This window comes from Cherax quadricarinatus, chromosome 79 (genome assembly GCF_038502225.1).
Source record: "Cherax quadricarinatus isolate ZL_2023a chromosome 79, ASM3850222v1, whole genome shotgun sequence".
NCBI classification, from domain to species: Eukaryota; Metazoa; Arthropoda; class Malacostraca; order Decapoda; family Parastacidae; genus Cherax; species Cherax quadricarinatus.
The window spans coordinates 397,820-414,966 of record NC_091370.1 but is presented as its reverse complement, the minus strand read 5'-3'; the positions used below and the strand labels follow the sequence as shown (position 1 = coordinate 414,966).

At 44.5% G+C, this 17,147-nt stretch overlaps 1 protein-coding gene across 1 annotated transcript in view; it reads right to left on the bottom strand.

Annotated features, from left to right (window-relative positions):
- Nucleotides 1-4,558: 4,558 nt before the first annotated feature.
- Nucleotides 4,559-17,147, bottom strand: part of LOC128702598 (organic solute transporter subunit alpha) — a 349,376-nt gene continuing 336,787 nt past the window's right edge. The window contains exon 6 of the mRNA XM_053796900.2: nt 4,559-5,677. Within this exon, the coding sequence (XP_053652875.2) occupies nt 5,403-5,677 (275 nt within the window). The 3' untranslated portion in view covers nt 4,559-5,402. The remainder of the gene's footprint in view (nt 5,678-17,147) is intronic.

Genomic DNA, 17,147 nt, shown 5'->3' with positions numbered 1-17,147 from the left:
CACACAACTACCATATACATCACTACCACACACACACAACTACCACATACAACTACCATATACATCACTACCACACACAACTATCATATACATCACTACCACACACACACAACTACCATATACATCACTACCACACACACACAACTACCATATACATCACTACCACACACACAACTACCATATACATCACTACCACACACACACAACTACCATATACATCACTACCACACACACATAACTACCATACACATCACTACCACACACACAGCTACCATATACATCACTACCACACACACAACTACCATATACATCACTACCACACACATCATATACATCACTACCACACACATCATATACATCACTACCACACACACACAACTACCATATACATCACTACCACACACACAACTACCATATACATCACTACCACACACACACAACTACCATATACATCACTACCACACACACAACTACCATATACATCACTACCACACACACAGCTACCATATACATCACTACCCCACACACACCATATACATCACTACCACACACACAACTACCATATACATCACTACCACACACACAACTACCATATACATCACTACCACACACACACAACTACCATATACATCACTACCACACACACAACTACCATATACATCACTACCACACACACACAACTACCATATACATCACTACCACACACACACAACTACCATACACATCACTACCACACACACAGCTACCATATACATCACTACCACACACACACAACTACCATATACATCACTACCACACACATCATATACATCACTACCACACACATCATATACATCACTACCACACACACACAACTACCATATACATCACTACCACACACACAACTACCATATACATCACTACCACACACACAGCTACCATATACATCACTACCCCACACACACCATATACATCACTACCACACACACACCATATACATCACTACCACACACACACCATATACATCACTACCACACACACAACTACCATATACATCACTACCACATACAACTACCATATACATCACTACCACATACAACTACCATATACATCACTACCACACACACAACTACCATATACATCACTACCACACACACAACTACCATATACATCACTACCACATACAACTACCATATACATCACTACCACACACAACTACCATATACATCACTACCACACACACAACTACCATATACATCACTACCACATACAACTACCATATACATCACTACCACACACAACTACCATATACATCACTACCACACACACAACTACCATATACATCACTACCACACACAACTACCATATACATCACTACCACATACAACTACCATATACATCACTACCACACACAACTACCATATACATCACTACCACACACACAACTACCATATACATCGCTTCTGCTTAAAATCAAGGACATTCTCTGTAGTTCTGTTGTACTGGTACCTGCCCCACGCAGCGCGTTTCAAACGTACTGATGCTCCAGCACAAGCAGGAGACCACCAAGGCACGCACTTCTGGGAATGCTTACCCTGCGGTTAAGACTGAGGTTGAGAAGGGGAGTAAAATCTCATCAATGGAGGAAGAGGAAGGAGTCTCATTAAAAGGCAGTTAGGCGCTCGTAAAGGTCCCAATTCGCTCGGTCAAACTGTCAGCGTGGGCTACGAGGGGATGGGGAATATGAAGGAGATGTAAATGTAAGGATTGGAAAATGATCGCTTTCATGCAAGTCCGGGAGGACAGACCAGGTGAAGTCTACGACAGTTTAGGAAGAGCAGATCGAGAGATCGATGTAAGAGGATCAAAATGGGTGGGAGTACCCGTATTTAAAAAATTGAATGGGTGAGAAGCGAGAAAAGCCTTTAACTGAATGCTGTGGGAGTCACAGTGAGACACTCCCCCCCCCGAGGGGGGGGGATTAAAATCGCATTAGAATCGCATTAAAATCGCCAAGTAACAGAAGTGGTTGCGGTAAGGAAGAAACTAGAAAGGCAACATCTGGGATAGATAATGCCTGAGAAGGAGATACAAATAACAGATTGTATACCACTTATTCAAGTGGATACGGGCTGCAGTGTAATGCAGCGAAGTATGAACAAAGAGCTGACGGTATGGAATATCAGTGCGTATAAGAAGGGTACTTTCATTAAAGGTTCCATCGGATAAAGGATCCGATGAATACAATAAATCATAGCCTGAGGTGGGATGGATAACAGCGGAGTGTAATTTGGGTTCTTGTAAACAAACACCAACAAGAAAAAACTGGGAGAGCAACATCTGAAGCTCACCCCGGTTACCTCTGAGGCCATGGATATTTCACTGTAAATAAGCCATGATTTGTAACCAGAAAGATACAAGAAATCTGCAGGTAAAGGTATTTATGGACTAGAGGGGTTAGAAAATTCCACATGTGGCAGCGGAATTTCCCCTTCAAGCCGCTAAATTTTGAAAAGGGAAAAGTATCCCCTTTAACATGTCAAAAAAGTGTCATGTTAAAGGGTTCGATATGACCGAGTCCAATTACTGGGAATATGAGTGGAAAACTGGGGATGACGGATCGTTGACGGGAAGGATATGGAGGAAGGTTGGGGTGAAGTATGGGAAAAAAGGAAAGTAATACGAGCCATGGGAGAGAAGAAGTGTGCGAGGCCTGTGGGAAGAGGGAAGATGGGAGAGTGACGGGAAACAAAGGTAGAGAAGAAATCTGAAGGGAGAAGTAGGTGGTGCATTACAGGATGCAGGAGTGTGAAGGTCAGGCAGAGGAAATACATACAAATCTTAATACTGGGTTCACCCACTTGATATATTCTGGCCCTTCTCTGTTAATTAAGTCACTCGTCTAAACGTGGACGAGGCTTCCAACCTGTCTCCTGCTGCTCCCACCTTCTAAGGTAAAATTTCTCTATTTCTTGTTCTCCTTCCATCACGTCATATTCTGGTATTACTGACAAGTTATAGGCGAAAAGACAAGTGGAGAAATGTTTGAAAATAAATGGTATAAAATGCCGACACAATGGAAAAACACATACGCAGTTTAATGTGATCCTTTATTGACAACGTTTCGCCCACACAGTGGGCTTTTTCAAGTCACAAACAGATCTACCTGGGGCGGAAGGTACGTGAGTATTTATAGTCAGACTATAAATACTCACGTACCTTCCCCGCCCACTGTGTGGGCGAAACGTTGTCAATAAAAGATCACATTAAACTGCGTATGTGTTTATGTTTCCACGGAGAAATGTTTATTTAGTAAAAGTCTTGATGGGTGGCGGCGTTGACTCAAACTTTCTCCAGGTATCTTACGTCTCTCTCACATCTTCACTGCTCGTCTTACATAAACATTACTTGTTTCTAACATTGACAACTAAACATCTTTAATAAAACAACACTTAAAAAGCCAAATATATTTTTTAAATAAAGAATTAATAACTATAAAAATATGAAATAACTAATGATTTTTAACTTTTCATATACACAGAGCTATAAATAAATGTTTATATATATATATATATATATATATATATATATATATATATGTATATATATATATATATATATATATATATATATATATATATATATATATATATATATATATATATATAACACTTGTATGTGTGTTTAGGTATAATTTTGATAAATTAGACATGTACAACATTTGGGTATCTTTAATGAGGAAACGTTTCGCCACACAGTGGCTTCATCAGTCCATACAAAAGAGAATGGTGAAGAACAGGAGTAGTTTGAGGTAATCAGTCCCTCAGCCTTGAATCGATGTAATGAGTCGGACTGACCACATCAATCTTGAAAAGACTGATGGATTAACCACATCGACTCGAGGGTAAGGGACTGATTACCTCAAACTCCTCCTGTTCTTCACCATTCTCCTTTGTATGGACTGATGAAGCCACTGTGTGGCGAAACGTTTCCTCATTAAAGATACCCAAATGTTGTACATGTGTCTAATTTATCAACATGTCGGTTCTCTGAACCATTCTTCTACATTCAAGTATAATTTTGACAAATTATTTAAATCCTGACTACAGTATTACCAAGATTATTAACACTGAATGATAAAGATCATGTATATCTATGACTATACTATAATTATTAATAATAATCATAATATTAACAATAATAAAGTGTATTACTGTATAGAGGCAGTGTTGCGCCTCTGTGGTATTGGATACCCAGATTCTTAACCTTGAGATTACCAAATACTCGCTACTGGAATTAACAGTTTGTAAATCTTGGGATTACTCAAATGACCCTTAGATCTGACCCCAGGGTCTGACCCCAGGGTCTGACCCCAGGTCTGACCCCAGGTCTGACCCCAGGGTCTCACCTTTGAGCGTCGCACACTAGTACAAGCCTACGGAAATTTCTTCGGGCTGAGCAAATTAACTTTTTTTATAAACTATTATAAACTGTATAGCCCTTGTGGCTTAGCGCTTCTTTTTGATTATAATAATAATATAAACTATTTTCTAAAGACAGGAAGTGTGTCTGGACATAGTTCATTTCGAAAAATTTAATTTCTTAAGGTACAAAATTGCTGTGGTTTGCATATTACAAAATTAATATATTAAATTTTGTACAGTGTGTGCAACATTGGACGTGATGTTGTTCAGGTCTCTTATACCATTACAAGACAAGTATTAGATTATTCATGGACTAATTGTACTAACTTTAGGAACTAAAGTTAGCCAAGTCCACATGACTCTTTGTGTTCTGAGTATAATACAATGGTGAGAGAGAGTGTGTGTGTGTGTGTGTGTGTGTGTGTGTGTGTGTGTGTGTGTGTGTGTGTGTGTGAAATCACTTGTGTTTTCACGGGTCAAGTCATAGCTCCTAACCCCGCCTCTTCACTGGTTACTACCAGGTAGATAGGTAGGTGTTGGTTACCATTTCGTTCTAGGCACATGTCGATTAGACACTAAGCCTGTTGTGTGCGTGTGTTAAAAATTGAACTCTCTAAAATACTTTCCAAGTTCACAGCTCCGAACATAAAACACTTACAAATTATTTAGTAGAGATGAATATATTTATATTTTTAGCAATGTTGTAGGTAGTAACGGAGCCAGATCAGTTATCAATATCATGAATGAATCAAGTTGAGTGTCAAATTGTTTGGTTGATTACAGTAGCTTAATGCCAGATATTATGGATGGATCAGTGAATAAACCTCGATTATTGTTCATCTGTTCTCGAGGTTCAATGATGTGAGAAGAATGTCTATGATGGATACACTATACACATGATATACACACAAACACACATCGTACATGATGTATACATGTAGTAATGTATATGCTGATAGTTTCCTGGTACAGTGTCGTATGGAGGACAGTAGGTATGTATCATACTGGAAGATTTCCCGAGTGGTTCATCAAACATCCCTTCTCGTCATCATCTCCCGGAGGATGATGAACTTTTCCGTTACTGATGACCGAGTTGCCCGTGTCCTCAGCCACCAGGCAGAAGCTAGCCACGTCGGGGCTCTGGCCTCTGGGGTGCGCCTTGACCTCGTCGACGTGGGTAATAGTGACAACCTCTGGGGTGGGCATCTTGTAGTAATATCTCGCCAACACTGACAGCACCACCAGCTGCCCCATCAGTAGGGAGTTGAGTAATGCTGTTGAAAAAACGCCTGCTTAATCTCTCTGAATTAATTTTAGCAAGGAATACTAGTCTCCTGACAAGAGGTGCTGACAAAGAGAAAGATGGTTGATCATGGTGGTGGGGGGACGTAGGACTATGAATGGCAGTAGGACGAGGATGAGCTACAGCTCCTGGGATCTTTTATTACCCCATACATTCTAAAATATTCAATTTATCAACATACATTTAAGATCATTGACAGGAATTTAAAAAATATTTGTGTCTGGGGAGGACAGAGGAAGGGTGGGGGATGTATTTCTGTGAGAGATGTAGAAGTTGTTAAAATCTTAGTTATTTAGTCAGGCCAGAGTTTATGAAGATGTGTAGGATGTGAGGCAGTGAAGATGACAGATGGTGAGGTAGGAAATTCAGCTTTGAGGACTGCATAAACTATAAACACAGGAATGAAAAAATAACAAGACACTGGAGGTGTCGGGTGACAGATGGGAAGTGTTCTCCTTAGATGGAGTTGGAAAAGGATCTGGTTATACGATAAATTCTCTCTTACAAACATCAGAATTTCCTTTCGCGGAGGAAAACTGGGTAACACTAACAGGAAGGATGTGCTTCGCTACAGCTGAGCCAGTAAAAGGGACATCAGTGTTCATATATTACATTATCGACTGGGTCAAAATTAATGACTCTGACGACGACCATACGTCTTATTAGAGGGTAACAGTAGATGTCTTGGCCGATATCGCACACGAGTTCTTGTGTTGGTGTGGACACTCAGGTATGTGTCGGATTTTGTTTGCATTAAAAAATTTTGACTATTGTGCTGAGAAGATTTTCGCTCGTGTGACTTTCCTGCCTGTGCATTTTTTGTAATATTTGCAGCGCTGAACGACCCTTGTGGGTTTAGCACTTATTTCTTCTTTCAACACACCGGCCGTATCCCACTGAGGCGGGGTGGCACAAAAGGAAAAACGAAAATTTCTTTTAAATTTAGTAATATATACAGAAGAAGGGGTTACTAACCCCTTGTTCCTGGTATTTTAGTCGCCTCGTACGACACGCCTGACTTACAGAGGAAGAATTCTGTTCCACTTTCCTATGGAGATAAGAGGAAATAAACAAGAACTAGCAAGAAAATAGAAGAAACCCAGAGGTGTGTGTATATATATACTTGTACATGTATGTGTAGTGTGACCTAAGTGTAAGTAGCAGTAGCAAGACGTACCTGAAATCTTGCATGTTTATGAGACAGAAAAAAAGACACCAGCAATCCTTCCATCGTGTAAAACAATTACAGGCTTCCATTCTACACTCACTAGGCAGGATGGGAGTACCTCCCTGGGTGGATGCTGTCTACCAACCTACTACCACAGGACGGTAGGACCTCCCTGGGTGGTTGCTGTCTACCAACCTACTACCACAGGACGGTAGGACCTCCCTGGGTGGTTGCTACCAGCCTACTACCACAGGACGGTAGGACCTCCCTGGGTCGTTGCTGTCTACCATCCTACTACCACAGGACGGTAGGACCTCCCTGGGTGGTTGCTCTCTACCAACCTACTACCACAGGACGGTAGTGCCTCCCTGGGTGGTTGCTGTCTACCAGCCTACTACCAGAGGACGGTAGGATCTCCCTGGGTGGTTGCTGTCTACCAGCATACTACCACAGGACGGTAGGATCTCCCTGGGTGGTTGCTGTCTACCAGCCTACTACCACAGGACGGTAGGACCTCCCTGGGTGGATGCGGTCTACCAGCCTACCACAGGACGGTAGTACCTCCCTGGGTGGTTGCTGTCTACCAACCTACTACCACAGGACGGTAGGACCTCCCTGAGTGGTTGCTGTCTACCAACCTACTACCACAGGACAGTAGGACCTCCATGGGTGGTTGCTCTCTACCAACCTACTACCACAGGACGGTAGTACCTCCCTGGGTGGTTGCTGTCTACCAGCCTACCACACGACGGTAGTACCTCCCTGGATCGTTGCTGTCTACCAGCCTACTACCAAAGGACGGTAGGACCTCCCTGGGTGGTTGCTGTCTACCAACCTACTACCACAGGACGGTAGGACCTCCCTGGGTGGTTGCTGTCTACCAGCATACTACCACAGGAGGGTAGGATCTCCCTGGGTGGTTGCTGTCTACCAGCATACTACCACAGGACGGTAGGATCTCCCTGGGTGGTTGCTGTCTACCAGCATACTACCACAGGACGGTAGGATCTCCCTGGGTGGTTGCTCTCTACCAACGTACAACCACAGGACGGTAGTACCTCCCTGGGTGGTTGCTGTCTACCAGCCTACTATCACAGGACGGTAGGACCTCCCTGGGTGGTTGCTGTCTACCAACCTACTACCACAGGACGGTAGTACCTCCCTGGGTAGTTGCTGTCTACCAACCTACTACCACAGGACGGTAGGACCTCCCTGGGTGGTTGCTCCCTACCAACCTACTACCACAGGACGATAGGACCTCCCTGGATCGTTGCTGTCTACCAACCTACTACCACAGGACGGTAGGACCTCCCTGGGTGGTTGCTGTCTACCAGCCTACCACAGGACGGTAGTACCTCCATGGGTGGTTGCTGTCTAACAACCTACTACCAAAGGACGGTAGTACCTCCCTGGGTAGTTGCTGTCTACCAGCCTACCACAGGACGGTAGTACCTCCCTGGGTGGTTGCTGTCTACCAACCTACTACCACAGGACGGTAGGACCTCCCTGGGTGGTTGCTGTCTACCAACCTACCACCACAGGACGGTAGGACCTCCCTGGGTGGTTGCTATCTACCAGCATACTACCACAGGACGGTAGTACCTCCCTGGGTCGTTGCTGTCTACCAGCCTACTACAAAAGGACGGTAGGACCTCCCTGGGTGGTTGCTGTCTACCAACCTACTACCACAGGACGGTAGGACCTCCCTGGGTGGTTGCTCTCTACCAACCTACCACCACAGGACGGTAGTACCTCCCTGGATCGTTGCTGTCTACCAACCTACTACCACAGGACGGTAGGACCTCCCTGGGTGGTTGCTCTCTACCAACCTAATACCACAGGACGGTAGTACCTCCCTGGGTGGTTGCTGTCTACCAACCTACTACCACAGGATGGTAGGACCTCCCTGGGTGGTTGCTGTCTATCAACCTACTACCACAGGACGGTAGGACCTCCCTGGATAGTTGCTGTCTACCAACCTACTACCATAGGACGGTAGGACCTCCCTGGGTGGTTGCTGTCTACCAACCTACTACCACAGGACGGTAGGATCTCCCTGGGTGGTTGCTGTCTACCAGCCTACTATCACAGGACGGAAGGACCTCCCTGGGTGGATGCTGTCTACCAGCCTACCACAGGACGGTAGTACCTCCCTGGGTGGTTGCTGTCTACCAACCTACTACCACAGGACGGTAGGACCTCCCTGAGTGGTTGCTGTCTACCAACCTACCACAGGACAGTAGGACCTCCCTGGGTGGTTGCTCTCTACCAACCTACTACCACAGGACGGTAGTACCTCCCTGAGTGGTTGCTGTCTACCAGCCTACCACACGACGGTAGTACCTCCCTGGATCGTTGCTGTCTACCAGCCTACTACCAAAGGACGGTAGGACCTCCCTGGGTGGTTGCTGTCTACCAACCTACTACCACAGGACGGTAGGACCTCCCTGGGTGGTTGCTGTCTACCAGCCTACTTCCACAGGACGGTAGTACCTCCCTGGGTGGTTGCTGTCTACCAGCCTACTACCACAGGACGGTAGGACCTCCCTGGGTGGTTGCTGTCTATCAATCTACTACCACAGGACCGTAGGACCTCCCTGGGTGGTTGCTGTCTACCAACCTACTACCACAGGACGGTAGTACCTCCCTGGGTAGTTGCTGTCTACCAACCTACTACCACAGGACGGCAGGACCTCCCTGGGTGGTTGCTCTCTACCAACCTACTACCACAGGACGGTAGGACCTCCCTGGGTAGTTGCTGTCTACCAACCTACTACCACAGGACGGTAGTACCTCCCTGGGTGGTTGCTGTCTACCAGCCTACCACAGGACGGTAGTACCTCCACGGGTGGTTGCTGTCTACCAACCTACTACCAAAGGACGGTAGTACCTCCCTGGGTAGTTGCTGTCTACCAGCCTACCACAGGACGGTAGTACCTCCCTGGGTGGTTGCTGTCTACCAACCTACTACCACAGGACGGTAGGACCTCCATGGGTGGTTGCTGTCTACCAACCTACCACCACAGGACGGTAGGACCTCCCTGGGTGGTTGCTATCTACCAGTATATTACCACAGGACGGTAGTACCTCCCTGGGTCGTTGCTGTCTACCAGCCTACTACAAAAGGACGGTAGGACCTCCCTGGGTGGTTGCTGTCTACCAACCTACTACCACAGGACGGTAGGACCTCCCTTGGTGGTTGCTCTCTACCAACCTACTACCACAGGACGATAGTACCTCCATGGGTCGTTGCTGTCTACCAGCCTACTACAAAAGGACGGTAGGACCTCCCTGGGTAGTTGCTGTCTACCAACCTACTACCACAGGACGGTAGGACCTCCCTGGGTGGTTGCTGTCTACCAACCTACTACCACAGAACGGTAGGACCTCCCTGGGTAGTTGCTGTCTACCAACCTACTACCACAGGACGGTAGGACCTCCCTGGGTGGTTGCTCTCTACCAACCTACCACAGGACGGTAGGACCTCCCTGGGTGGTTGCTGTCTACCAACCTACTTCCACAGAACGGTAGGACCTCCCTGGGTAGTTGCTGTCTACCAACCTACTACCACAGAACGGTAGGACCTCCCTGGGTAGTTGCTGTCTACCAACATACTACCACAGAACGGTAGGACCTCCCTGGGTGGTTGCTCTCTACCAACCTACCACCACAGGACGGTAGTACCTCCCTGGATCGTTGTTGTCTACCAACCTACTACCACAAGACGGTAGTACCTCCCTGGGTGGTTGCTGTCTACCAGCCTACTACCACAGGCCAGTAGGACCTCCCTGGGTGGTTGTCTACCAACCTACTACCACAGGACGGTAGAACCTCCCTGGGTAGTTGCTGTCTTCCAACCTACTACCACAGGACGGTAGGACCTCCCTGGGTGGTTGCTGTCTACCAACCTACTACCACAGGACGGTAGTACCTCCCTGGGTGTTTGCTGTCTACCAACCTACTACCACAGGACGGTAGGACCTCCATGGGCACCTGAGCATCAACCTTCGTTACTGTCTGCGGGCAGATACTTTCGAGCCACGGGTATGTTAGGAAACACCTATCCAGTCTCAAGGTGTAATGAAGAAATGGCGGAGGTAACTCAATGCACAGTTTGAAAAGCAGGTACGACATCTGGTGTGTAGACGATCAGTGAATCATCAGTGTAGTGGGTGAGGCTGGCTCACAGTCAAAACCAAAAGGAGAGTGAAGACAGGAGGTAGAGTCTGACGAAGGGAAGAAGCGGACTAATTCCTGGGATCGAGAATCTCTGCCGTGGCCTGGTAGTGTAGTGTAGTCTGTCTTGAGGATTATACTCTCAACCTTAAACAAATTCTTATATAAATATAAAACTCCCTCAAATACCATAAAAGTTAGTCAAATACGTGTGTTTGTTTTTTACTGGTATCGTTCATCTTCCATAAAATACTTGTGATGTTTCTTAAAATAATTCAAAGTTCCTTTAAGTTCCTGTGGACTTTACGTACATATATGTTCCTAAAAGTTATTGTAAAATTCTGTAAATAAAATAATGCATACTATTAAAATGAGTGTCAGTGTTTAGCAAAGTCTGTTAATAGTAACCCAATTTCAATGTTGAAAATAAGACAACTTCGAGAGGAACGAAAGAACTCGTCATTTATAACTTATATAAAAAAATATATTAACGTTTGAAATATATTAACTCCTAAAAATATTTACCCTTGTAAAAAAAATATACTTCTAAAAAGTAAAAATTAATGAATATAGAACTTGTGTGGAGAAAATACTACAGTAAAGGGAGTGTGTCTCAGGCCCCATCAGCCCTCTGAGGGACTTAGCCCTCCCGGAAGGGCCTAGTGGACTTTTCCTTCCTTGCAAACAGCTTTATCAGGAACACATGTATGTACCATAGTGTCATGAGTCACGTCTTCCTCTCCTTGCTAGAGTTCCTGATCAACTACACAACGACGCTAAACGACAGTAATTACTCTTTCTCCTTAGCACGAAAATTAATGAAAAGCCTCCACCCTAATTTATCTACAAGTTGGGACTGTTATGACTTCTAGATAACAAGAAACCTACCTTCTTCTACTGAATACTATTGCAATGTGTAGTAAGGAGGAGATACAAAGCTGAACTCAGCAATTATTTCGTGCGGAGGGTGACTGGTGGGTGCTTGGGCAGGGCGACGAGCTAGGTTGAATTCAGATATAAGAGCGTGAACACACGTCACAACTCTCCCACTGAGAACATAGAAAATAATGACTTTGTGCAGTAAACTCTGAAATACTGTCAATCTTCACTAGGAAAACTTGTGTTGAAAGGAAACACGAGTGTATAATCGACGGTACAATATAAAGTGTAAAAGTTTGTATTGCGGTATGCATTCAGGAGTCAAGAACAGAGGGACAAGATATCACCCTATCGCGTGAAGACCGAACGAAGTGACTCCCTATGGACATGTAAGGATATAACTACGTATGTGTAGCAGCCTGGTCAAGACATCGATACCGGGGTATACTTCCCCTGTCAGAAACTAGGGAAACTGGGTCAGTTACAATACCCAGGTAAGTCCAGCCATACCCACACCTAATTACGTTGGCTGCAGCTAATAGGTAGGGGTGAGATTTGACTGGAATTACCAATAGATCCCGTGACACGTGGATGATTCACCCAAACCCGAGTACCACTACACATTTCAGATAATGAAATGCCGAGATATACGCTCCTTTGAGGGCAAATATGAATAACTCACTTGTTAACCAACAGCCGCTGTGGAAACTGGGACGGCGCCCCGAAGGGATGTCCAGGGAGAGGCTGCTGGACACTTTTTAACAGACAAGTACTGATTGATGTGTGTTTGGTTCATGCAGGAAAGTGTACTTATTTAACTTAACTGCTGCAAGTGTGTTCTTAAGTACTGAAAGCATATTCTTAACTTACAAAAAAATGAACTGAAATTTGCAGCTATTAAAAGCAAGTGTTTTAGTACTAAAAAGTATATTCTTAATGGTTAAAAGTATATTAACTTAAAATGTATATTAAATATTAAAAGTCATATTCTTAAATACTAAACAGTATATTCTTAAATACTAAACAGTATATTCTTAAATACTAAACAGTATATTCTTAAATACTAAACTGTATATTCTTTAATATTAAAATAAAGTATTAATGTGTTCTTTCATTAAATATTAAGTTACTACAATAAAATTTTAAGTAAAATTTTATTTTGCTAAAAATAATAACTTTAAGAGAGAAATATGAAATAAGAGTAGGGGAGACTTCTTCCATATAACAGTTGACTGTTTAACAAGATAATTGGCTAAGTGTTGCTTGGTTATGTTGTCATACTGAGATAACAACTGTAACACTAAACTACTGTAATACTTAGCACAAATGGTAGGTACATTCAATGGTAGGCACGTTCAATGGTAGGCACATTCAATGGTTGGCACGTTCAATGGTTGGCACGTTCAATGGTTGGCACGTTCAATGGTTGGCACGTTCAATGGTTGGCATGTTCAATGTAAGGCACGTTCAAAGGCACGTTCAATGTAAGGCACGTTCAATGGTTGGCACGTTCAATGTAAGGCACGTTAAATGGAAGTCACGTTCAATGTAAGGCACGTTCAATGGAAGGCACGTTCAATGGAAGGCACGTTCAATGTAAGGCATGTTCAATGGTAGGCACGTTCAATGGAAGGCACGTTCAATGTAAGGCACGTTCAATGTAAGGCACGTTCAATGGTAGGCACGTTCAATGGAAGGCACGTTCAATGGAAGGCACGTTCAATGGTAGGCACGTTCAATGGTAGGCACGTTCAATGGAAGGCACGTTCAATGGAAGGCACGTTCAATGGTAGGCACGTTCAATGGTAGGCACGTTCAATGGTTGGCACGTTCAATGGTTGGCACATTCAATGGTTGGCACATTCAATGGTTGGCACGTTCAATGGTAGGCAAGTTCAATGGTTGGCACGTGTTACAAAAAACGCGATTCTAAAAGCTTAGAGATCTCCAGTGAACACTAGAAAGGACTGCCCTTTTAGCATCCAGCCTGTTACTGGGTTTTCGTAACAAGTAGTCAGTATCCTTGTCCAATTATCCAGTAGAATTCAGTATGATTCAATAGTGCTTCAGGATTACAACTGGTAGGCTACTAACTAGAGAAATTAAAATTTAATAAATTTATTAAGTTGTCTAGGCGTATATCAAATTAAATTAATCACAGTAATCAAAATAATAATCACTTCTCTCGTTTACCGTATTATTGTGCTGAAAGCACATATCACATTTATAATTCTTAAGTACCGTCTGGTACATTAACATTTAATAAGATATTACAAATATGTACAAGTTTGTGTATGCATGTAAGTGCTCCAAGTAGTTCGTTATGTCTCACGACTCTACTAGACTTAAACAAGTGACTGACAAAGTCCTCAAATAAACTAAGTTCTTGACCAACTGTTCAAGCAGACTGTTCTGATTGCCAACAAAAAGAATGCTAAGCCCAATAGCAATATAACAAGCAACTGCGACACAGAATCAGGAACAAGGAGATAATATAACGACACTAAGTAGGGACCATCTGCAGATCCTCCACAAAAGTCACAAAACTCCCATACTACTGAATCTAAGTTCAGCATAAGAAAATCCCCGACTGTGATAATACACAGATACCAGTACAAGTTAGGTCAGGACCTGAGTTACTCAGAGTGTCTATGAGACACACAACCTCAGTACAACGTCGAAAATCACTAAGTCTATACAATGTTCTGTGAACAGAGTTCTACAGAACTAACAAGAATAATCAGACAGACAATCTGTCCAACCACCAAGAGAGTCTAGACCAGACTGAATACTTCAGGCGAGGTGAGGACACCCCCCCTCGATCACGTGATAGCTCCGTGGACAGTACTGCCCAGCAACAGAAGCCGGCAGAATAACGAGCAAAGAGCGATAATTACAGTAGTTAGACAATCAAGACTTGAACTGAGCACATAATATGTTACATCCTACCTAACAAAGGAAGCTACGTCAAATAACAATATAAAGCAATACGATTTAGCTATTATCGCAAATATAAGCAATATAAAATTAAATGAAAAGGTAATAATTATATATATACATAATAATCATTGCAACTCATTCAGGGGTTGCAACAGCACGTTCAATGGTTGGCACGTTCAATGGTTGGCACGTTCAATGGTTGGCACGTTCAATGGAGGGCACATTTAATGAAAAGCACGTTCAATGGAGGGCACGTTCAACGTAGGCCACGTTCAATTGAGAGCAAGTTCAATGGAGGCTACGTTCAATGGAGGGCACGTTCAATGGGGGCACGTTCAATGGAAGGCACGTTCAATGGGGGCACGTTCAATGGAAGGCACGTTCAATGGTAGGTACGTTCAATGGAAGGCACGTTCAATGGAAGGCACGTTCAATGGTTGGCACGTTCAATGGAAGGCACGTTCAATGGTAGGCAAGTTCAATGGTTGGCACGTTCAATGGAAGGCACGCTCAATGGTTGGCACGTTCAATGGAGGGCACGTTCAATGGTAGGCACGTACAATGGAGGGCACGTTCAATGGAGGGCACGTTCAACGTAGGGCACGTTCAATTGAGGGCACGTTCAGTGGAGGGCACGTTCAGTGGTAGGCACGTTCAATGGTTGGCACGTTCAATGGTTGGCACGTTCAATGGAGGGCACGTTCAATGGAGGGCACATTCAATGGTTGGCACGTTCAATGGTTGGCACGTTCAATGGTTGGCACGTTCAATGGAAGGCTGTGATGTAGTTCAGCTGGGCTTGTGAGGTCTCTGGGGAGACCTAATTTAACCAATTATATGGTCACACCTTGCCTTGGCAGACGTCTGTAGCCACGCCCACGTCTGAGGTCTTTTGTTCTTAACAGCGTCAGAGCTCGGCGTCAGGTCGCAACACGTGGTACATACACCATTGGGGAGGGGGTACTTTGACTACGATATAAGCCCAGGGAAGAGCGGGGCAAGGAGGTTGTTGGTGACAGGTCCGTCGAGCGAGAGCTCTGGACAGCCGCGTGTGTAGTGGACCACGCATTGGGAATCTCGGGTCAGCTGGTCGGTGAATTAAGAGTGAGTACTAGTCCGTGTTACTGATAACATCTACCCTTCCCCCTGGTAATAAGTCTCATAGGTCAATTGTTATATTGTGTAAATTTCCATCAGATGATGTTGTATTCTAGCCCTTTTATGTTATTAAGTAAACTATAGCCATAGTTCCCATTTTTATTTGTACCTTCATATGCTATTCCCTATTTTGTTAAGCACTGGGATATACAGGAGACGTGCTCACTCGCTGGGATACCTCCGGTAGAGTGGGTAGAGGTCTCACATGGCCATGTGAGACCTCTACCCACTCTACCGGAGGTATCCCAGCGAGTGAGCACGTCTCCTGTATATCCCAGTGCTTAACAAAATAGGGAATAGCATATGAAGGTACAAATAAAAATGGGAACTATGGCTATAGTTTACTTAATAACATAAAAGGGCTAGAATACAACATCATCTGATGGAAATTTACACAATATAACAATTGACCTATGAGACTTATTACCAGGGGGAAGGGTAGATGTTATCAGTAACACGGACTAGTACTCACTCTTAATTCACCGACCAGCTGACCCGAGATTCCCAATGCGTGGTCCACTACACACGCGGCTGTCCAGAGCTCTCGCTCGACGGACCTGTCACCAACAACCTCCTTGCCCCGCTCTTCCCTGGGCTTATATCGTAGTCAAAGTACCCCCTCCCCAATGGTGTATGTACCACGTGTTGCGACCTGACGCCGAGCTCTGACGCTGTTAAGAACAAAAGACCTCAGACGTGGGCGTGGCTACAGACGTCTGCCAAGGCAAGGTGTGACCATATAATTGGTTAAATTAGGTCTCCCCAGAGACCTCACAAGCCCAGCTGAACTACATCACAAGGCACGTTCAATGGAGGGCACGTTCAATGGAGGGCACGTTCAGTGGAAGGCACGTTCAATGGTAGGCACGTTCAATTGTAGGCACGCTCAATGGAAGGCACGTTCAATGGAGGGCACGTTCATTGGTAGGCACGTTCAATGGAGGGTAGGTTCAATGGAGGGCAGGTTCAACGGAGGGCAAGTTCAATGGAGGGCAAGTTCAATGGAGGGCAAGTTCAATGGAGGGCACGTTCAATGGAGGGCACGTTCAATGGTAGGCACGTCCAATGGTTGGCACGTTCAATGGTAGGCACATTCAATGGTTGGCACGTTCAATGGTTG